This window comes from Neodiprion fabricii, chromosome 7, assembly GCF_021155785.1.
Source record: "Neodiprion fabricii isolate iyNeoFabr1 chromosome 7, iyNeoFabr1.1, whole genome shotgun sequence".
NCBI classification, from domain to species: Eukaryota; Metazoa; Arthropoda; class Insecta; order Hymenoptera; family Diprionidae; genus Neodiprion; species Neodiprion fabricii.
Genome location: NC_060245.1, coordinates 22,564,905 through 22,585,946, shown reverse-complemented (window position 1 = coordinate 22,585,946; position 21,042 = coordinate 22,564,905). Strand labels below are relative to the sequence as shown.

Genomic DNA, 21,042 nt, shown 5'->3' with positions numbered 1-21,042 from the left:
GCATATATATTTTGAACTATGGTTTCTTCTTTTTACTTAGTTTTTCCTTGTCTCAAGGTCAGCTTTATACGTGCAGTATTACACGTACACGAATTTATAAACGATTTAACGAGGGCAAGTTCACCAAAACTTGTTATTTTATATATATTACACAGCAAAGCGAAGGCTCGAAAATATTCAACTCTACAGCAGAGCCCGATATCAAATTATCTCGAATGGAAACACTTCTATAATTTTTTTTTTCTTTCTACCTAACGTACATCCTCAAAGTTGGCACGCAGGATCTTGTTACATACATATAACGAGACTGACTCGGATAGATTGTCTATGTACATTATAATTCAAATTATTTTTCTCGTTTTTTTTTTTTTTTTTTTTGTTATCTCCATACCAGGTAAATATTATATTTTTTTCTTAAGTAGAAACAGAGCATCACCGAAGACAAAAATATCCAGTATAGAATTGTCGTCCGTTTTTTTTTTTCTCTTCTTAAGAAATCCTACAATTTTTCATCTCATCATTGCTTCTACTTTATAGAACCAAAATTATCGTCAAGCTTCGAAGAAATTTTTACAACACTTTTTTTAATCAGGAATTCCCTTTTAAGGCATACAATATTACAGTATTATTTTAACTCCCAGAATAATATTAACTAATTGTTTGCCGCGAAACGAGATAGACAAGGTACGTGAGATATATCTTAGATGGATATATATTCGAAACTTGATCTTACGTATATATGTATAATATAAAATTTGTTCGGCAGTGTCGTTTTGAAAAATATAACTACGTAATGTAACCTTTCTTTTTTTATTTTATTGATATTGAATTTTGTTCAAAAAATTGCTTGCGACTTGTATTCTTCTTTCAAACCATCCCCACATTGCTTAGATTTTCAGATCGAAGTTCGTATTAAAATAATTCGTCAATTATTGGCGTGTATCATTTCTTTTCCCGTGAATCAATCAGCCATTACATACCCATGTATATTCCTTTCATATATATATGCAATTTCGCACATATCTACTACCTGTACATATTATACACCTGAATTTTTTCTACCCTGATTGAAAATGGACGAAAAATTTTCCATTACTTTTTCCACTCCGATCCTAACGTTGTGTCCTTTCAATTGAGAAATCATTGAAAAAATATATATCCACTCACTCGAAACTGAAATACGACAAAGATTCAACGAGTGATTCAAGACCAACTTACCGCGTTGATAGTTTGTTTGTAAATCGACTCGTAGACTTGTTCACAGTTATAGAATTATAGATTCACGTGTATACCTATATACAGAGATGTTTGACCGTCCGAAGTTTTAATTAAAGTGCGAAACTTTCGTTCATTAATATAAGCATCAAATTTTGCAAAGCCCTTTCAACGAAACCGAGGATTTGATGTTGTTCGAAACAAAAATATCTATAAATCTGCTTAAACTAGACCATTTTTTTTTTTTCTTTGTTTTCGATCTTCATCCGATCCAGCTTCAATTGGAATTACATAATTTGGTCTAGGCGAACAGCAAATGAGGAATACGTGCTAGCTATTATCTTTTTTTCCATCTTTTTTTTCTTCTTGTTTCGTTGTAATCACCGATAAACATCCACGAACGTGATTCTTGCCTAATAGGTTTCGCGCAATGATACGTAAGAACTAAATTCTACAATAAGCGATAATTGTACTTGAATGGATGACATAATCAAAACTGCAAATGCATATATATATGTATATATATATGTATATGAATCAACTCCATCCTCCAAGATTGCTATTATTTATATTATTATAGTATCGATAATTTTTCTGTCACGTTACTGTCGTTACCGTTATTTTTATGATTCGCGGACTGCTTGCACATCGAACTTACCCTTTATTTTATAACTATATTTATACGATGTGATTTCGATTGAACTGCATACATAAATTTTTCAAATAGCAAGTATCCGCATATATTCCTCATTTTCACAATATTACCATCAATGCTACTACACCGTTATTGTTACACTTTTCTTTAATATTTTTCATTTTTTTTTCTTTTATAATAGTTTAAATCCGATGAGCAAATAGTATCACACGAGCGACCATTATTATCATTATTATTATTATTATTATTATTATTATATACACACAATATAACCATACCTGAGAGATCATTTATACTTCTTTCTAAAAATAGTTATTCTCAATATTATACAAATGAACATGATCAACTTTGTAATTACAATAAATTTTTGTATTTTTTTTTTTTTTTCGCTGCTTTTTTGCTGTTTTTTTTCCCCCCTCGATTTTCTTCCGCTTCATCCCATAGGTACGTTACAATGTATTGTAATTATATACTACGTATGTGCACATCACCGATGCGTTTGTGTTTCACATTACATTATACGCGTAATTCGTGAATTTCATAGAAACAGTGTGAAAAAATTATTTGAAGGGTGGGAGAATTTTTTTTTTTTTTTTCTTTGCGACAAAGATTTACGCATATAACCGTTCTGTTCGTCGTTGCTCGTATTTTCTAACTCGAAGTATTCTACTTACGGAATGACCGAGACGGAATATAGCAAATTGTGAAGAAACAAAATTATGCAGGATACACGAGAGAGGTTATATGCAATATTTTGAAACGCTTGCAGGTGAACATTGTAAATTCTATACATTTAATATTATGTATATATATATATATATATTATATGTACAATAATAAATTTAGGCTTGTACCTGAGACGAGCCGGATCGTTTCGGAACGATTTTACCGTCCTTCTGGGGCGATTCCCTCAAAGGTTGCGAGTCCTCTCTGACGGATTGTGGATATTTTTGATCAGGATAATTCCAGGCCTGGATATCAGCGGTGCCGAATATTTGATATACGACGTAAGTTCCGCTGGAAACGCAGACCGCGACACCGAAGACTTTCCTCCATGCGTCGAGAGATTGCTGGAGGTATGCAGAAAATACAAATTTTTTTTTTTTTTTTTTTTTTGAAACGCCGCCGTTTTGTTAAAAATTAATACTCTGCCTGTTCCTTCGATCAAAGACCAGGCAATATCTCGTGTCAACTAAAATCTTTTTTGTTTTCATCATTTCGGACGATAGAGTCCATAGATATCTTGCACACCGCAAGACGCCTTTTGAGAGGTGCTTTAAAAATAATTAATTTTACAAAAAAAAAAAAAAAATAAATAAAACTATCAGAACAAAGTTCAACGTTACTCCAATACGTATATAAATTTTTATAACAATAAATTGTTACGTGTCTTCGCGAAGAATCGTTTTTTTCGACCATCAAAATACAAAAAGTGTCGCTGGATGAACCGAATCCAATACTCACGCTGTCCTTGGTCATAACGCCGGCTACTATCGGCGACAAGAAACTCGCCGACATGTGAATAGTTTGTGCAAAGGCGAGAACTGGACCTGAGAAAAAAATTAAAGAAATAAAAAATAAAAAACAACGAATCAAAATTCAGTCGACGAGTCGCAGTGAGTTAAGAATTAAAAATGGACTGCCAAAGGAGTGATAAAATAGGAGAGACAACCTACCGGCGAGATTTGGCGCGATGTCAACGATGTTCGCCATGGCACCGGCATAAGCGGCTGTGATAAGCGTCACAGCGACGAACCAGACGAATAAAACAAGGACGATATTGCATCCCAGATATCCAACCAGCAGCAAAAGTATTCCAGGAACAACTTGCGCTGGTAAGTGATAAACGGTTCCCGGTTAGTGTCGCTATCGATGCGCGTGAGAAATCGATCACGCGCGACGCTGATTACGAGATCATCGACTACTCACCAACGGCAGTGAATATCCTCCGAACGTTCAACAGCGAGAGTATTTGTCGCGTGACGAGGACGTCGGCGAGGTAGCAAAACGCAACGGAAGCCAGATAGCTCAGCAGGAACGGAACACCGGAGAGAATACCGTTCTGTAATCACACGGCTGGTGTGAAAATCGCACAAGGATCAACGCACCGGCAATATCATGAAATTCTCCCGTAAACTCACCGTCTGTATGTCGAATCCGTGGACGCTCTTCATGTACACCGGACCCGGGATTATGAAGACGTAGTGGACCCATATCCTGCCGAAGGTCGTTATCCCGATAGCCCAAGCCGGCCACGAGGTCAGAATCGCTCTCCAGGGAACCGGCATTCCCTAGAATTCAAGACCAAGGTGTTACACAAGCGTTTCTCGAGTCAAGTTTGTTGGTTTTCTTTGGTATTGGGATGAATTTGCGAAGCATTGGACGATGAGGATCGAAGTGTCGTTGAAATAGTCACCTCGTTTCCACCAACAACTTGTTCACCAACGCATCCCTCGATGTATCGTAGTTCTTGAGGCGATATCCTTGGATGACAGGCGGGAGTGTCAAAGGCAAAGAAGTACCATAAGACACACCATCCAGCACCGATACTGCCGGTGGTATAGAAGACGACTCGCCATCCGAAGTGGTGGATGAGAAAACCGCAGAGTGGATATGTGAGCCCGATGCCGATGCTGAACCCTGAATATAGATCATCTAAATTTTAGGCGTTAGCTCACCCCGATACGTAGTTTTGAAGGAGAAGCTGAAACATGACGCTTGTCGAATGGGGTGCGGCAATCTCGTATCACACGATCCGTGACTTTTTTCTCGTTACAGGAAACGCGGCTCTCAAGTCCGGAACTCGTTTACTCTGTAAAGCGATTTCAAGTGGCGATTTAGTATGAGAGAGGATGAGGTTGTCGTTATGGCGGAGCTATTATGGTAGGACAATGAAACTTCTATACCTGGAAAAACGATATTATACTGAAACAAAAAAGGAAATCCGATCAACCTGAAAACTGGTACTATGTTTAAATACATACGTGTGTATATGTGTAATACATATATACGCACACACACACACGCGCGCGCGCACACATGTATATATATATATAAGGCACTATGCCCCAAAAACTCAGGTTCCTACCATTTTCTAGAATCACGTCCTTGGTATGCAGAGTAATGAATGTTTTATCCCGTACAAAGATCGTGAATAGCAAAGAAGCAATCCAACAGATTCCCTAAACCAGTTCCCATAATCGTGCCCACGACTGCCCCGTATCTTTTCCAGCTGGAACTATTTTCAATTCACACCATTGTCCTCCGAAAGGCCCTTGATCCAAGCACATGTTCCTTTTCCAGCAAAAGTTTTCCAAAAATCATACGTAGCTTGCTGGTAGTTTTAAATGTGCCGCGGGATCACGACTCCTTCAGTCGACGATAGGTGTTGAGGCCTTACCGAACTAAAAAAGTAGAGTAAGCTTCACAAACTGATTTTCCGTTCCAACTACCAAAAAAGAATCACCGATAGCGCAAAATTGTTAGGCGTACCTCGTTTTTCCTAATTCCAACAATATTCAAACAGTTTTTTTTTTTTTTTTTTTTTTTTTTTTTAACGATACTTGCTTTACTCAATTTTTCTAGTCACTGTAACGAATGAAATTTTTCTCAGTATACGACACGACATATAGACTAGAATAAAATCAAGAAAAAACCGACGGTACCGACAACTTGAAAGGTATAGTCAAATCGCGGCGGACTAAAGTCGTGACTCGTGACATCATCGAATGAATTATAAAGCAAACTCTCCAACAGCTGTATGCTAATTAACCGATAGCTATTATTCGTCCGTCGAATCGCAACGACGAATGACGGACGTAAGAGAGAAGTTAACCATTCGCACGTTACATGCAATATCATTGATTCGAAAAACTACACCACCCAAGTATAAATAAGGTACATAATATACAGCAGCGATGACCGGCGTATGGTTTGGATTTACGAAGAGCGTTGCTCTTCTCACGTTAATACGATGCATCGTACGTGTGCATAGGTGTATATACATATCATATATATATATATACACATGTGTGTGTGTGTGTGTGTGTATATAAGGTATGGATATAAAACTGATCGTTGGGTCCGGCTGATTCAGCCAGGCTGGAAGTATACTCGGCCATTCTCATGCTGTTGAGCGGTCGCTGTTGAGTATACCCCGCGGTCCCGAGAATGAAAACGGAACTGTCGAGCTAAACCAATTTCAACAAGATTCATGATTAATTCCTCATCGCCATTTCACCTCTTTCGATCAAGTCATTCGGAAACAGGTACGACATTATGAAACAAATGTTGGGAGGGTTCAGTGATTGCCGAGACATCGAAGCTGCGAGTTATCACTTTCCGGATATATATGTATAAATATGTAGATTCGATACGAGTAACTGAAATCGGTCAGTTTGCGAAAAATGTGGAGGAAATATTGACTATTTTTTATATCGATGATAACCGGCATTTTCGTTGGACGACTCTGAAACTGAATAGGAACAATGGGTGTGTTTTTTGGAAACTAAAATCCAAAGTTTACGATAATTAACATGGTGATATAAGTTTGTATATACATATACGTATGGTATAATATATGCGAAGAATTGGTGATAATTAAGAGTTATTTCCGTGCTCAAGGATTTAGCAATCAGATCGTATGTAATAAAATGTATGTAACGTATGTGTAAGGTTGAGATAATGTGGCAATGAAAGTGTATGGAAGTTTCACTGTAACATAGAAAGAAAACATGTCTTTAGTTTTTCTCGAATCCTCTATTTCAGGGTGACTTCATCGCTTACCTTGGAAAGATGACATGAACCTAGATCGCTCTGCCGGTGGTATCCAGTGTCCGACTATGGCGTACATCGCCGGCCACGTCAAGCCCTGAACAAAGACGCGTAATATTAAGTTGAAATTTGTCTTCAGGGTTTATACCTAGTCGGGATTGTGCGAAAATCGATTTTATTTAATTTTACTTTCGTAGCGTAGTGTATATATTCAAGTATATTGACAGAAAATTTCACGTCGATCCGGCAAATATTATCCAAGTTACTCGGACATGTGCAAAGTGCTTTTGAAACTTCGATCCCGTTTTTCTCAAAACTCTCTTTTCAATATCGGCGAGCAGGATTTTTCGGAAACGGTTCCACCGATCGGTCTCAAATTTTAAGTGGAGAGCTTTATGAATATATTTTTCAGTCCTTGATCGAAGGTTTTTTCTCACCGATAATTATTTTCTATTTCATGAAGAAATTAAGGCGAAAATTTTTATGGAAAATCCAAATTTTTTTCCGAAACGCCGCCGTTTTGATAAAGATTAATACTTTACTCGTTCCTTCGATCAAAGACCAGACAATACCTCGCGTCGACTAAATTTTTCTTGTTTTTTCGTTTCTTGCTCACCTTGCGAGACGCGAGACGCCTTTTTTTAGAGGTGCTTTAAAAATCGTTACTTTAACATGTAAAGAATATGAGAACGAAGGTCAACGTCACCCCAATGCGTGTATAAATTTCCATAATAATAAATTGAAACGTGTCTTGGTGAAAGATCCTTGAAAATTTCCATTTTCTTCCGCCTCCCGACCAGGCACAACCCCACAAGTACCCTAAGACCAGACTTTAAGAAAGGATGAAACGCATGGTCTTACACTTGCCGCCCCCTGAATGCTCCTCAGGGCGATCATCGCCCCGTAATGAATGTCAGCTGCGGTCGGCATGAGGAAACTACAGATAGCTGTGAGCAGTTGCGACCCACCAAAGACGGTCTTGGTACCAAAGTACTGGGTGAGCACCCCCCCGACTATCTGGGATAGGATGTAGCACCAGTAAAACGATCCGACTATCGCCGACTGGATGGCAGGACTCCAGTCGAATTCCCCGAGCTCCTCCGGCGGTGGAACAACCGTCGTGTTCTCCTCCGACCACGTCGTGTTCTGGGCGACGTAGCAATGGGCGACGGGTTTCCCCGGAGAGGTTTCGTTGCCGTCAGCGCTAGCCGGCGGAGGTACGGGCTTCGCCATGGCGACCATGGTCAGGTTTATGTCCATCCTCATCATGAAGGAGACCAGGAAACCGGAGAAGGACAACATGTAGAGCACGACCCTGGCCGGAACTATGTCTGCGGGGATAGAAAAGAGCGATGGAAAGTGGTTGGAAGCGGTATCGCGTTCTTTTATAGTTTCCTGGGTGATTCGGTCGGCCAAATCCTCTCCGAAACCATAATTCACACTCGGTTTTTGTAACGTGACTTTCTTTGCTCACCCGCAAGCTTTCGCAGACTGCACGGCGATGGCTGTTTGTAGATGGTGGTGTCGCGGTACCTGAAACGGATGATGAAACGTCTAACAATCCAAAATCTCCTGCTCGCGCACGCAGCTTTCTAATTATTATTTTTTCCAAACTTCTCACCTCTGAGGATTCTCCATGATGTCTTTGGCCTTGGTGCATCCAGTTTTTGACCGAATTCGGGACCGGATACTCGGTTATCACTTCAGACGCTGTAACAGGTACGGAACACGTTGAATGTTAAATTACTCCTGAAAGGTTCGATGCGTTCTAAAGAGAGAAGTGTTCAAGGTGTACTGAAATTTTGTGGCCAGTGGAATGTGCCTACACTGACTAATTCGCGTAATCACTGCTATGCAAATATACAAACGACTAGCGTGTCCGATGATAATTTTGCAACTCAGCGTGTCGGATATAGACGCATAGTAGGTACCGGTGTAAATGGATACATCGAACTTCGCCGCGTTACTATACAGCGTGAATAATTATTACACATAATACATTCGTTGTAGAATCCTGACGTGGCATACGCAGAACTAGTCTCTTGACACCAACGGCAAGAAGCTGATGCTAATTCCGAATTTGACATGGCTTGGACGGTGTTCTTTTTTCATTCGTTCCGACAGTGTTGCCGTTTCAAAATATAGGTATCACCAATCGGTAGCGAATTTCATTTACTGAACTTGGGCACTATTTGATCATGAAATCGCGTTTAACCGTCAATATTGATGTTCCATGAATTCTGCCTCGATAAGATCCAGCGCAGAAACACTTTTTGAACACGAATGCTCGACTTGACTTGACTTAAAGTTCACGTTCTTCCGCCTTCGTCATGCGCCAAGGTCATTTCTTCACCCTGACTTCATCCCCTCGTTATACTTGACGCGAACCAAAGCGCAAAGAAACGAATTACGGTCAAGATGTTTGCTCATCTTTACTTTCGTTCCATTCAATCGTGATTCGGACTTACCGATGTCGGGATGATTGATGAGCATTCCCTGTTCGCAGCTACGGATACCGGAACGAAGGACTAGGCAATGAGGTCGAGTTTTCGAGGAAGGTGGTCGGATTCGGCACTGTAACAACGAGTCCAAGATCAGGGATCGCGATCTCGTGAGAAATGGTTTTATTCCGACGTCGATGAAAGCTATACCGAAACTGACTTCTCGCTCGAGGACCGGCAGGCCACGAGGCCAGCTTGCTCTGCGATTTTACCCCCCTCCTCATTCTCTCTCTCTCTCTCACACACACTCTCTCTCTCTCTCTCTCTCTCTCTCTCTCTCGCTCTCTCGTTCGCTAGACGCGGTTCAATTACTCGCCTATCACCGTTTCTCGGACCATGAAGCGTGCTTACGTATGAAGAAAAAAAAATTCGAAGGGCTTCTCGATGATGTCGCTGGTAATTGAAGACTGCACGATAAGGGATCGTGCTGGTGTAACGAATATAAAATAGCTGATTTTAGTAATGTTTTTATTTTTTTACACGATTAATATACGCTAATCAGACTTATTCTTTTTTAATGTCAAATCGAAGCAATCGCGAAGAATAGAAATGAAATTTTCTTTATCGTTTGTTTTTATTTATTTATTTACTTTTTGACATCTTTTTCTCAACGGTTGAAAATATCTTGGGAGAAAAATGAGTCCTCGCTATCTACATATTTGTGACCGTAAATGTTATAAGAAAAAAACAAAAATTCGCAAAAGATTATTAATCGGTATGAAAGCCGCTATCTTGCTGCGGAGTATTTTTTTTTTTTTTTATTTTTCACCTTTTTGCTTGATAAAGAATGGAGCGAAGAAGATTGTGTCCAAATTTGAGACGGATAGCTTGAAAACTTTTCCTCCCGACAGTTTATAACGTTTTGAAAAACCGCGTTACGAGTAAACGGTTAAAAAAGATTAGAAATAAAAGTAAATATTTGAAAATTTATTTTTCCTTCTTCACTAATGATCTTTGATTTGACGTAAAAAAAAAATTTTTATCGTTACACTAGCACGACCCCTTAAAAACGTTGGTTTGCCAAACATCGAACCTTTTCATAAATTTTATCTCTCCGGCTGGTCGTTTATTGAGAATTCAACGAATCGTGATATTCACAAGCTTCGAAGAACTCATTTCCTCATCTAAAATTCCTCCGAACGATCAAACTTTGCATTTCGTATTCGCAGAGCAACAAGTTCGGGCCTGGAATAAAAATCGTTCCTGTTTGAGGCCGAAACTGATATAAATTTACCGCCCAACTACACACCCGAAGATAATCACTCGCCCGCTGTTTTCGACCACGACTGCGAGAGCATTGATTAATTATTTATATGTAGACGCATCGCGTTTTTTTTTTTTTTCTTGTTTTCCTTTTTTCCAGTTTTTTTTTTTACTGCGCGTGTTACACGTCCATAAACTTTCCACGTTAGGCATCATGGAAGGGAATCAGAGAAGTATTATGGGGGTCAATCGCTTGACTCCAGGTGATCAATTTTCGTCAAACTCAAGCCGGCGGTTTCCTGCGAGTTCACCAGCACGTTTTCAAAAGTTTATAGATAGGTATACAAACGTCGTCGACCGTTTATCGCCGACAAATAATTGCTCTGAAAATTATTCATCACGTTAATGGATTTTCGCGGTGCGAAAAAAAGAAACATTCGCTGTTTTGCCAAAAATTCTTATCCATATTTCAAAATCAAAACGATAAATTGTACCAAGGTTTTCCCTCCTTTTTTTTTTTTTTTTTTTTTTTTTTTTACCAAATATGTTTCGTTATATCTGTGTTACAGTTTAATTTTCAAACTGTATAAACAATATTCTGATAAGGCAAAGGTCAGGAATGCGAGGGATTTTCCCGAGGATTTATCAGTAACAGGGATAAAAGTAACAACGACGGTAGTTATTGCAGAAAAAAAAAATATCTAGTTGGAAGAAAAAAAAAAAAATAAAAAAATAAAAAAAAATCATGATAAAAATAAATTAAGAATTAAAAAAAATTATCTAAACTCAAACTCTTAGCAGCAGCAGATATAATCGATTCGTTTCATTATACTTTACAAATGCAGATGTTACGAGAAAAGTCGGCGCCTTTGTTTAATCATCTCTAAATAAGTGAAAAATAATTGTTTCGAATCGTGTCGCCGCTATGCGACAATATTAAGAGACGCGCAATAATTGAATCGCAGGCGGTTTCGTCGCGTCGAGAATTCGGCGAAAAAAAAAAAGAAATGAAAAAAAAAAAAACAACCTCAACTCGCATAAAACGTCGTACGTACAGTTTTACACATCGATCAGATTTTTTCGCATGTAACTATAAATAATTAAGCGCACAAGTCCGCAATTACATTACTCCGCGTACCTATAATCTCATGCGGCTGAATAAATTATAAGCTTATAAATGATACACGAGCCGGTATATAAGGTACACTTATCAGCGTATATCGATGGAGCTTGAAAAAAAAAAGAAAGGAATAATAAAAGAATAAAAAAAAAAAAAAAAGGGAGGGGAAAAAAAAATTCGGCGGACATTCGTGTCGTTGCTCGTTATAACGCTTGGCAGAACGAACTATTTATTGTAGGTATGTTAACAACCTGCGGGGATTCGAGTCGTTCTTAGAAAAAAAAAAAAACGCGGTTAGATTTCACCGCGGGAAGTGACGGCGGCGTTGTAATATTCACAGCTCTGCGAACGTAGATTAAGGAGAAACGCTTTAATCGTTATCGCCGAGTTCCTGCGAAAGGACAACCTTGTAACAGTGAAAGAGAGAGAAAAAAAAAAAAAAAAAAACCAACAACAAATTAAAAATATCATAACGTTGAGTAACCGCATCCTTGCAACTATGATAATGATGAAAGTCGTTTATCAGCTTTAGTAGCTACACAAGTTTCCTCATACATTACAATAATACGTATTTGACAAAAGTAATAGCTCATAAACATTATTAGATAGTTACTAAACGCTACCCTAATTTTTTTTTTTTTATATAATTATTATTATTATTATTATTATTATTATTATTATTATTATCATCAATCGCGTATTGCAATAATTTTATTTTATTTAGCAAATATTATACGAGACGCAACAAATTTACACATTTATGTATGAGCAGAGATTTATTTTACTCGATCATTTTTTTTATTGACATAAAATTTAGCGCTTCTGGCATATATATATATATATATATATATATATATATATATATACACATATATATATCACTGATTTTTACTCTTCTCTTGCATGTAATTGTAAGTATTATTGTCACACCTTTAAATCCTAGCTTTTTCTGCTTCTACTAAACGTTTCATTATTTCTAATTTCAAACTACTTTACGCAATTTCTCTGCTTAAATTTTTGTAAAAACTTTCAGAACACATTCGGTAGATTTTCCTTTCGCTATGCAATAATCCCTGCTACGTATATATTTTTATATCTGCTTTTATATCTTCTTAATACTGTCAACAAAGTAAGAATTAAATTTATCAACTATTTCCATTTCCTCTAAATTACTAATTATTCCATTTCAATATTTTACTTCTTTACAATCTTTATCATTTACTTTGTCTTTTAACGTTTCTTTTATCCTTTTTTTTATTTTTCATTTCCATCAAGTTTCACTTTCACGCAGCCTTTTCTTACTTTCCTACAAACATCCGCAGTTTAATTCCTTAGCTGCTGAAATACTTTCCGGTCACGCTCGTCCTTACTCACACAAGCCACTTTATGTTCCTCTTGTACATTTTCTTTACCAGTTTCTCTACGCATTCACCAAACCATTATTTTCCCTCCCATTTCTGTCTTGGTTGATTTGCGTTTTGCGATGCAGTTAAATCGAGACATTTGAAAACTAGATACATAATATTTGAAAAAAAAACTTGTCAACCGGAAGTTCTACTTCAACGATTATAAATAACATACAAACGCTAATATTCTTTGATAGATTTTAGAAGACGAATAAAAATTCATTGTACATGTATGAATAATAGTTGATAATTGAATGTATAATTTCTTTTCACACATAGTATTAATTTTATACGGTAACTTTGATATACTCGAGAGAAGAATATCTTTTTTATCACGTTGTTGGAAATTTTCCATCTGTTATAAAGATTGATCGAAAAATGAACGGAAATTGTGTAAGATTTTGAAAATTCGGACGTTACAAAGGGATTGGAAATAAAAGTCGAAACTTTATTCCGTGGAATTCTTCAATTATTGCTGGAATCGTTGATACATACTTTACGTTTGCGGGGCCGATAAACTCGCCGTTTCGGACATCGTGCCAAGATTACGCAAAATAACGCAAACTTATCCCGCGCGCGTGTGTATTCGTATATATTTACATAATAATATTAACGGCGCAAGAAAGAGAACGAGTTTACGATCGTAACACTCCTCGTGTAGTGTGGATTATTACATATGTATACCCGGCCTTGGATCGATTACACCCACACGTATTTACATATACGCATGCAGGGTATGGACGTACACACAGAGTCGAGACTTGGATAGTTTGGACACGTGGCCTCACCCCGCAGTGCTCGATGAACGGATTAAAAAATCATTTCGCACGAAGTGTGATTAACATTGTTTGAACGGTTGACGATTTTTAATCTTTACGTTTTTCCACGATTTTCTTAAATTTTTCAATGAAACAGCGATGCATTGTCGAAATTTTAACCGTTCTCGGTCATTTTTTACCCCGTAAAGCAAAAATAATAGTCAGTTTGCTCGGTCGGTAAGGGTAGGAATACTACGTGGCCTTAAGTTTTTTTATTTATTGCGATCATACAAGATAAAAATACGTTAAAGAAAACAAAAATACGAAATGAAAAAGCGATGTATTGTCGAAATTTCAATCGTTCTCGGTCATTTGTTTGCCCCGTAAAATAAAAATAAGAATCAGTTCGAAATATGAAACTCACGTTTACTTCTCACCTTGCTCCACGGTGTTCAACCACTTTTAATTTAACTATGCATTAGCGCTGATTAGATTCAAGTTTTACCTTTGAGATTTTTACCTCCGATTTGCAATACAGAACGGGTATTAAAAACATTCGAGATAATTTATTATCTAATAAAATATCGTCAAGAATATCTTCGCAACTTTTAATACTGTCAAAATCGATCGCCGTCTCGTTTCGAAAACTGTCGAATAATAATCAGTAGCTGAAATTTTTAATCGGATGATTCAGCAAACGTTATTTAGTAATATACTTATATATACGACACGTTACAGCTATTCGAGTATAAATTAAGTATAATAACCGCGTGCTTTGACATCAGAAATTTGTTTTCGTTCGCGCGTGGCGTTTCTTCTAAGCGTGTAAAAGGAAAAAATTGCTGTAATTGCTCCCTAAAACCTATTTTTTCAAACTATTGTCTTTTTTCAACGCACAGTTATGCTTAATTTCATGCGCTACGGAGATTCATAAAAAATAACTCAAGTTTCTTCTGCGCATCGTTAAAATTTTAAAGATTATCACACGGTACCGGTAAGCGTTTTATTCAATCATTCAACCAGCCACTCGAACAAATGGGTAAAAAAAAAAAAGAAAAAAGAAACTTACCGATTGTATAATATACCTACGGCCGGTGTTATTTTTTCATTTTTAACTTTAATGTTATTTTTTACAACCGAGTTCCCGAGCGTCGTGGCAAACGTTGTGACGAATTGTTTAGCGTTTATTTTTTTTTCTTATTGCATACGTATGTTGTTCGCTTTAATAATCTGTTTTTTTCCTCTTCCTCCGAAATGTTTCTTTTTGTTTTTTTTTTTTTTCAATTTATTTATTCATACCAAGTTCGATGTTTTTATTTATCGTGTTACACGATCACGTGCATATCAGGTAAATAAAGAACGGAAACTTGAAACTTGTATAATAAATTCACGTGATTTGACTGTGGACAAGGGGGAGGAAAAATATTCCATCGAATTGAATATGTGATGATGATAAACTTTTTTCTCAAATTTTTCTGAATAACCGGTTTATTGACTTTTTTTTCGTTATCGAGTGAGAAGCAGGTTCGTAATATGTGACATTTTTTTTTTCTCAGAAACAGCTGGGCAATATTATTTTCATTTTATCCAGTAAACTGTGCTTATACGACGATAAAAGTTTTGAAAACCCTGCATAAGGAATAATGCTGTTTCGTTAAATAACGCAACGTACTAATTATTAATATGGTTCTTGACAATAACGCGTGTCCATTTGCTCGGCTTTAAATTAGGCCCATGATTCAGCCACTTTGTTAATTATCCTCTTCTCTTCATGTATCACAAATTAAACACGCTTCAACAATTATATCGTCGTTAGAATAGCTTATGGCGTTAGAATCGTTACTGTTATCATTATCAATTGACGAACAGAAGCATGATATTATCGCACTGCACGCGGTCGAGAGATAATAATTTGAAACAACGGATCATCATCGTGAATTAGTTTTGCAAAAGTATATTATAAATAGAAAAAGTATCGCGCTGAGGAAAATTTCGTTTTTTACAGTAACTAGAAAAATTGAGTAAAACAGGTATCGTTAAAAAAAAAACTGTTTGAATATTGTTGGATTTAACATTTTTCGCCATTGTCGATCCTTTTTTGGTTATTGCAAAGCAAAATCAGTTTGTGAGGCTTACTCAAATTTTTTTAGTTAAATAAGGCTTTAACGTCAATTTTTTTGTTGCGCAAGCGTTAAATTTTCGCAACAGTTGCAAGAAAATATAGTAAGAGCGATAGACTTTCCGGTAACGGCTATAAAACTAACTTTCATTTTATACCTAGAACTATATTTTTCGATCGTGGTAAAAAATGAAAATAGTCAAGGACCGAGCGGTAAACGGAAGTAAAAATTTCTCTGAGTATGCTTTGCGAAAATTTTTTTCTTCGACACGTGTGCGATTTTTCCATCGCTTTTCGCGGGTTGAAAAATTAGCAATCTTCGGTAATCGTATCCGGCAATTATTCCACAAGTATAATAACTCACTGCGGAAGAAAATTAAGCCGGCGTCGCGACGCGTGCGCTCGATTCACTGCTTATACGCCGAGGAATTCGACGCTCGTGTTAAACGCCGCCGGTTGCTGCCTGATCGATAGGAAGAGAGCCCACGTTTTCAGAGTACAGGGTCAAGTGCACGCACTATACGTTTCGCGTCGACGATTTTTTAAAAACGCGAATCGTAATCACGCCGTATTACGCCGTGGAAAGAATTTTTATTTTTATATTTACGAATATATAAGCGTTAAGGTAAACTGAGTTTCCATACTGTTACAAGCAAACTTGGTACAAGTTTTATTGTTAGTCAGAAAATTCATTTGCTTATTTTTTAACCAGAACTGTATATTTTCCGGTCACGGTCAAAGGTGAAAATGAGCAACTCGTTATCAGAAGAAAAATAAGATGAAGCAGAAGACTGAAATTGAGACACTACTATACAGATGTTTACTCTAATTTCTCATGTTTCATCTGTAAATGCAATGAAATAAATGAAAAAAAAAAATAAAATGATTCGTGTAGAATGTGTTTATTGAGATAACGATTCGTGGATGTAAGATATTATAATATTTCGACGAATTTATCTCTCATTTATATAACAATGATTATTTCGCAGCTGTATTAGATGGTATTCCTTGCATTTAGACTACGCGTATACAAATATATTCCAATGTCTACGGGGCATCGCATTTATATGATTTAATGCCATGAATTTAGCCAGCGCTGATATGGTTGGGAATTTTTTTTCATCGCGCTCAACTGACTGTGAAAATGGAGAAAATTTCTAGCTTAGGTGAAGATAATTTTTTTTTTATATACGAAGTAAAATAATAAATGCTTCTCGACTCACGCATATCACGTTCGTACTGATTAAGAGTCTCTTTAAAATTTTTAAACACGTTACGATACATGAAATACGGTTCAAGGTACGACTGTTGAGTTCGATTGACGAAGCGTGTTGTTCGTAAAGAAGAAATCACCAAGTAATTTTTCAAATCAGTGAAATTTTATTCGCGACGTCTCGAGTTTTTTTCAAATGAAATAAAAGCATACCGACATCGATAATTTGGCATGAAAATTTCCATATTCTTGAATTTTGAAACGAGCCAAAGTCACCGGTTCGTGCCGAAAATTTGTTTCAACGTCGCGGAATAATCGCCTTATTTGGAAAATAATAAAAATACTTTACCGAATCCGCAGTGTCCGCATTGAAACAAGGCGGGGCCGAATAGTACGGATTATTACTACTAGTCAGACCACGCGGCGCGGCTACAATGAATCTAGTAGTGTAAGCCGGGAGCCGTCAGACAGGAAAACTCGAGGCTTGGAAGATCTTTGAGTTTGTCGTTCTCTCAACGAAGCGATAGGAAGACTATGACCGAATAAGGAATTATAGGAGGATGTAGAATCAAGGATAAGAATACCTACTGCAAAAACGACGTACGTTGTAGAAGTTCAAACTGATTCCATCAATTCGTTACCGTTATGGAACTATTCGACCAAAAAAGAGAGCAATCTGCGTCAATACTATACTACAAGGAAATGCGAGCAAAGGTTTAGAGGAGAGTATAAATACGGTATACGATAATATTTTCTAGAAACAATCGTTGCGTACATACATACGTACGAATTTTGCGACTGTAAATGAGACACGTGAAAGGAGGATGTGAATTTTAACGTTGCAGATACCGAGTGTCTCGCAATTACAAGCGGCTGATTGTGTATCATCGGTTGGTCAGCATTCTGCCCCATATGTTACAACAGCTCTTTGTCTATGCTCCAATAAAAAAGCGAGTCAAAGCATGACCGGTGAAATTTAAAAACCCACGGATAAAGAGCTACTGCATTACAGAGAATTGAACCCATGGATCAAAGCTCGCATCGACGGAGGTTTTAAGGCCCGTTTCGTCTCTCTTTTTCATTTCGTAACATGGTATATGTGCAAGTATACATGTAAGATTATCGCAATAACAAAAAAAAGAAAATGGGCCCACTGACAATGAGCAAACGAATACAGAGCCCATTTTGTGACGATTAGAAATCCTGGGAGCATGGCTGGGCACTGACTCACCTCGATCCTAACTCCCCTCAGTTCCTACGTTCGCCAAAACTCTTGTCGATCTGGTCCGGCGGCGTTGTCAACTGCACGACCAGGGTGCATGTCGGACCTCGGTATCATCCGATTTGGGCCCGGTCTTCCGGGCTGAATGGGGTGAAAATCGGGCCCCTCGACTGGCGGCGATGTCCGGACGCCTGGCGTACGTCGGATTTTGAGCAGCTCGACACGTGCGGAATTAAACCGGGCGTTGCGGTGGTGCAAAAGTCGCGTTTGCTTTACGCGACTAACGCAACCTGACGCAATGCGAGCGAGACGTGACGGCGCGGACTCGACGAGACGAGGAAAGGCTGACGACGCTCGACGACGTTGGGAAACTCGCGGTGCTTGCGACGGCACGAGGCTTCGCACGCGAACTGCTGTCACGTGACCCGACGTGCCGAGACGGAACCGCGATCAATGCGACTCGACGAAAGGCCTGCGCCGGTCAAAGCGTCTGACCTACCTGCTCGAATCGATCACTCGGTCGGACGTCAACGGAATCTAGGGACTTTTTTCACGTCACGTTTGCCGCCTATAACGAGGTTATAGGTACCGTACACACCTTCGTAGAAGGTGCCTGCAGGAACGCAGGAATTCTCAAAGACGGTATGCAGTCGATTCGTTTTCATGCAAGAACTCGAGTTATCGTTTAACGTGTTACGATAAAACAACTTTTTTTTTAATCGGTTGTTCGAGATTTATATTCAGTTTTTGAGTATCGCTGTATTTTTTTATTTTTTTTTTTGCACGATCGGACTTCTAAGATGTCAATGACGATCGTTTCAGAAGTATCATGATCGTTCCGTAAATAAACGTTGTTGAAAATGCTGGTTTTTATAAAATAAATGGGATTGTGGGAAGGTTACGGGGACTGGAAAAGTGAAAATCGGTAATCACGGGTTTTTTGGGGTCCGCTGAAAACGAATCCGACGTCAAAATTTCAGAATTCGAAATAGCGGATCCAATATGACGAACTGAAAATATAAAAATTGATCCTATTCGCTCGTATGAGATCGGGCACTTCGAATTTTGAAACTTTCTCAAATCTGACCCGATTTTTTAAATCAGCCACCTCTCGAATATGACTGCAAGGAAAAACGTATGCCTTAAAAGGTCAAGAATTTTATCCAGTGATTTCAATTATTAACTAGTTGTTAAACCGTGATCGAAGAAGATCGCGGTATTTGGGAAGTTTTTGTTAATTCAATCCAAGTTGCCTGATTTTTTGGAAATTTTTTTTTTTACCTACCTTACAATTTTGTTTATACACTCGGTGGTTATTTTTTCCAGTACTTTATCACCGTTTTCCACTAAACAACTTAATTTCGTTAGCCTATTTGTTTAATTTATTTTCCCGCCAAAAGAGATACAGAATCATGGTACTTGAGCTTTCTCCCTCCCAGAGTGATCGAATCGTTTCAAACTTTGGCAAACTATGGTGTACGCAATTTTGCTTGTGTGCATGGTCATCGACGAAAAATTTGAGAAAATATCACAATCGAAAACGCAACTGATAATTACAATTGTCATTCCTCGTTCCTTGCGTTGAGTGGTCGCCATTTTGGAACCGGATATGACAGCGCCGGATGCAGAACTCAGATTTTAATCGGTGAATTCCTCAGAAGCAATAAATTCACTGTCATTTCCGTAAAATTGAGGATACGATTTTCCATAAAAATCGCAATATTCTTCCATTTCCTACCGTAACCTACCGATTGCGCAATAATTGCATCGAGAATTCTTTAACCCGTAATTTAATTAGCATTTTGCAATTAGCTCTCGGCAGGAAAAAGAATGAAAAATACACGATCCGTATATCGTGAATGTTATAATTATTGCGTAAGAATCCGCAATCATATCGCATTAATCTCGTTATTCTCTTCCCGTGTCATACAACAACAATCCGATTTCGTAACTTCTTTTCCTTCGTTACAACATCGACGAGTCGTTGATAAATTGCCAATATTTAACAAAGTCGTACAACGTTTTGCATATGATTGATCCGGCCACGTGCCCTGTCCATGACTTTATCGATCACGCGAGTAGTCTATTGTGCGGTAGACAATCTTCCCGTGCGTCATTTCCTGGTGTTCTGCAGCCTTGACGATACGTCGTGAAAAAAAAAAAAAAAGAAAGAAAGAAAAAAACAAATCACTCAATTTAATTTCGCGAGTGTTGCGGAGATTCGCTAACGATTATACATCCGCTCCGAAGGAAGCTGTCAGCGTCGATTTCAACAACTCGATTTTGTTTTCCGTTCAACAGTTTCGGCCCTACAACCTTTACCGGTCAGTCAGCTTCTCACTAATGTCCATTATCCGTAACACCGTAAAAATACATGGATCGTAACGCGTAACGCATAAATGTCGCTAAGGTTTGAAAATAGGAAAAAAAAAAAAGGAAAAAGGTTATAAATGTTGTGGTCAGGCTGCCTCGTCAAAGGTATCAACCTCGCCCACACCATGAGCCATCAGAACCTTCCGTCACCGCACCGAAAAAAACAATCCAAACATCCGGTTCCCGTGTCTCGTCGTAACAGCGTCAACAAGTAATTATGCCCGGTCATGTCGCACTGTCGGAGATTTTGATAAGCGAAAAATCGACGGATCGTTGTGTCGTTCAGGCTGAACAAAGTGACGTCGGCATTGTCTTACCTCGAGGATCCCGACGATGTTCAAAAGGCGAATGGAAACGGTTCGCCGGATTGTCGTCACCCTCGTTCTTTGATCAAGGCGAAACCCTCGTCGAGTACCGTGAAAACAACCGGAAGGTCGAATGATGTGATAAGCGAGGACGAGGTCGGCTCGATGATATCGAGTAT

At 38.1% G+C, this 21,042-nt stretch overlaps 1 protein-coding gene across 7 annotated transcripts; it reads right to left on the bottom strand.

Annotated features, from left to right (window-relative positions):
- Positions 1-244: 244 nt before the first annotated feature.
- On the bottom strand, positions 245-21,012 carry LOC124186970 (sialin). Of its 7 annotated transcripts, none has more exons than XM_046579160.1 (12): positions 20,876-21,012; positions 9,112-9,217; positions 8,265-8,353; positions 8,118-8,176; positions 7,505-7,974; positions 6,656-6,740; positions 4,287-4,510; positions 4,012-4,161; positions 3,800-3,932; positions 3,547-3,702; positions 3,335-3,420; positions 245-2,940 (listed from the first exon to the last, which is right to left on the bottom strand). In XM_046579160.1, the coding sequence occupies exons 3-12, from the start codon at positions 8,279-8,281 to the stop codon at positions 2,713-2,715; spliced, it is 1,608 nt and encodes a 535-aa protein (XP_046435116.1). In that variant the 5' UTR covers positions 8,282-8,353; positions 9,112-9,217; positions 20,876-21,012; the 3' UTR covers positions 245-2,712. The 7 variants fall into 7 exon arrangements, with proteins under 7 accessions (XP_046435116.1, XP_046435115.1, XP_046435121.1 ...); XM_046579159.1 differs by lacking the exon at positions 20,876-21,012 and adding an exon at positions 18,195-18,536; XM_046579165.1 differs by lacking the exon at positions 9,112-9,217 and having other exon boundaries at positions 20,876-20,995.
- Between the last annotated feature and the right edge of the window lie 30 nt (positions 21,013-21,042).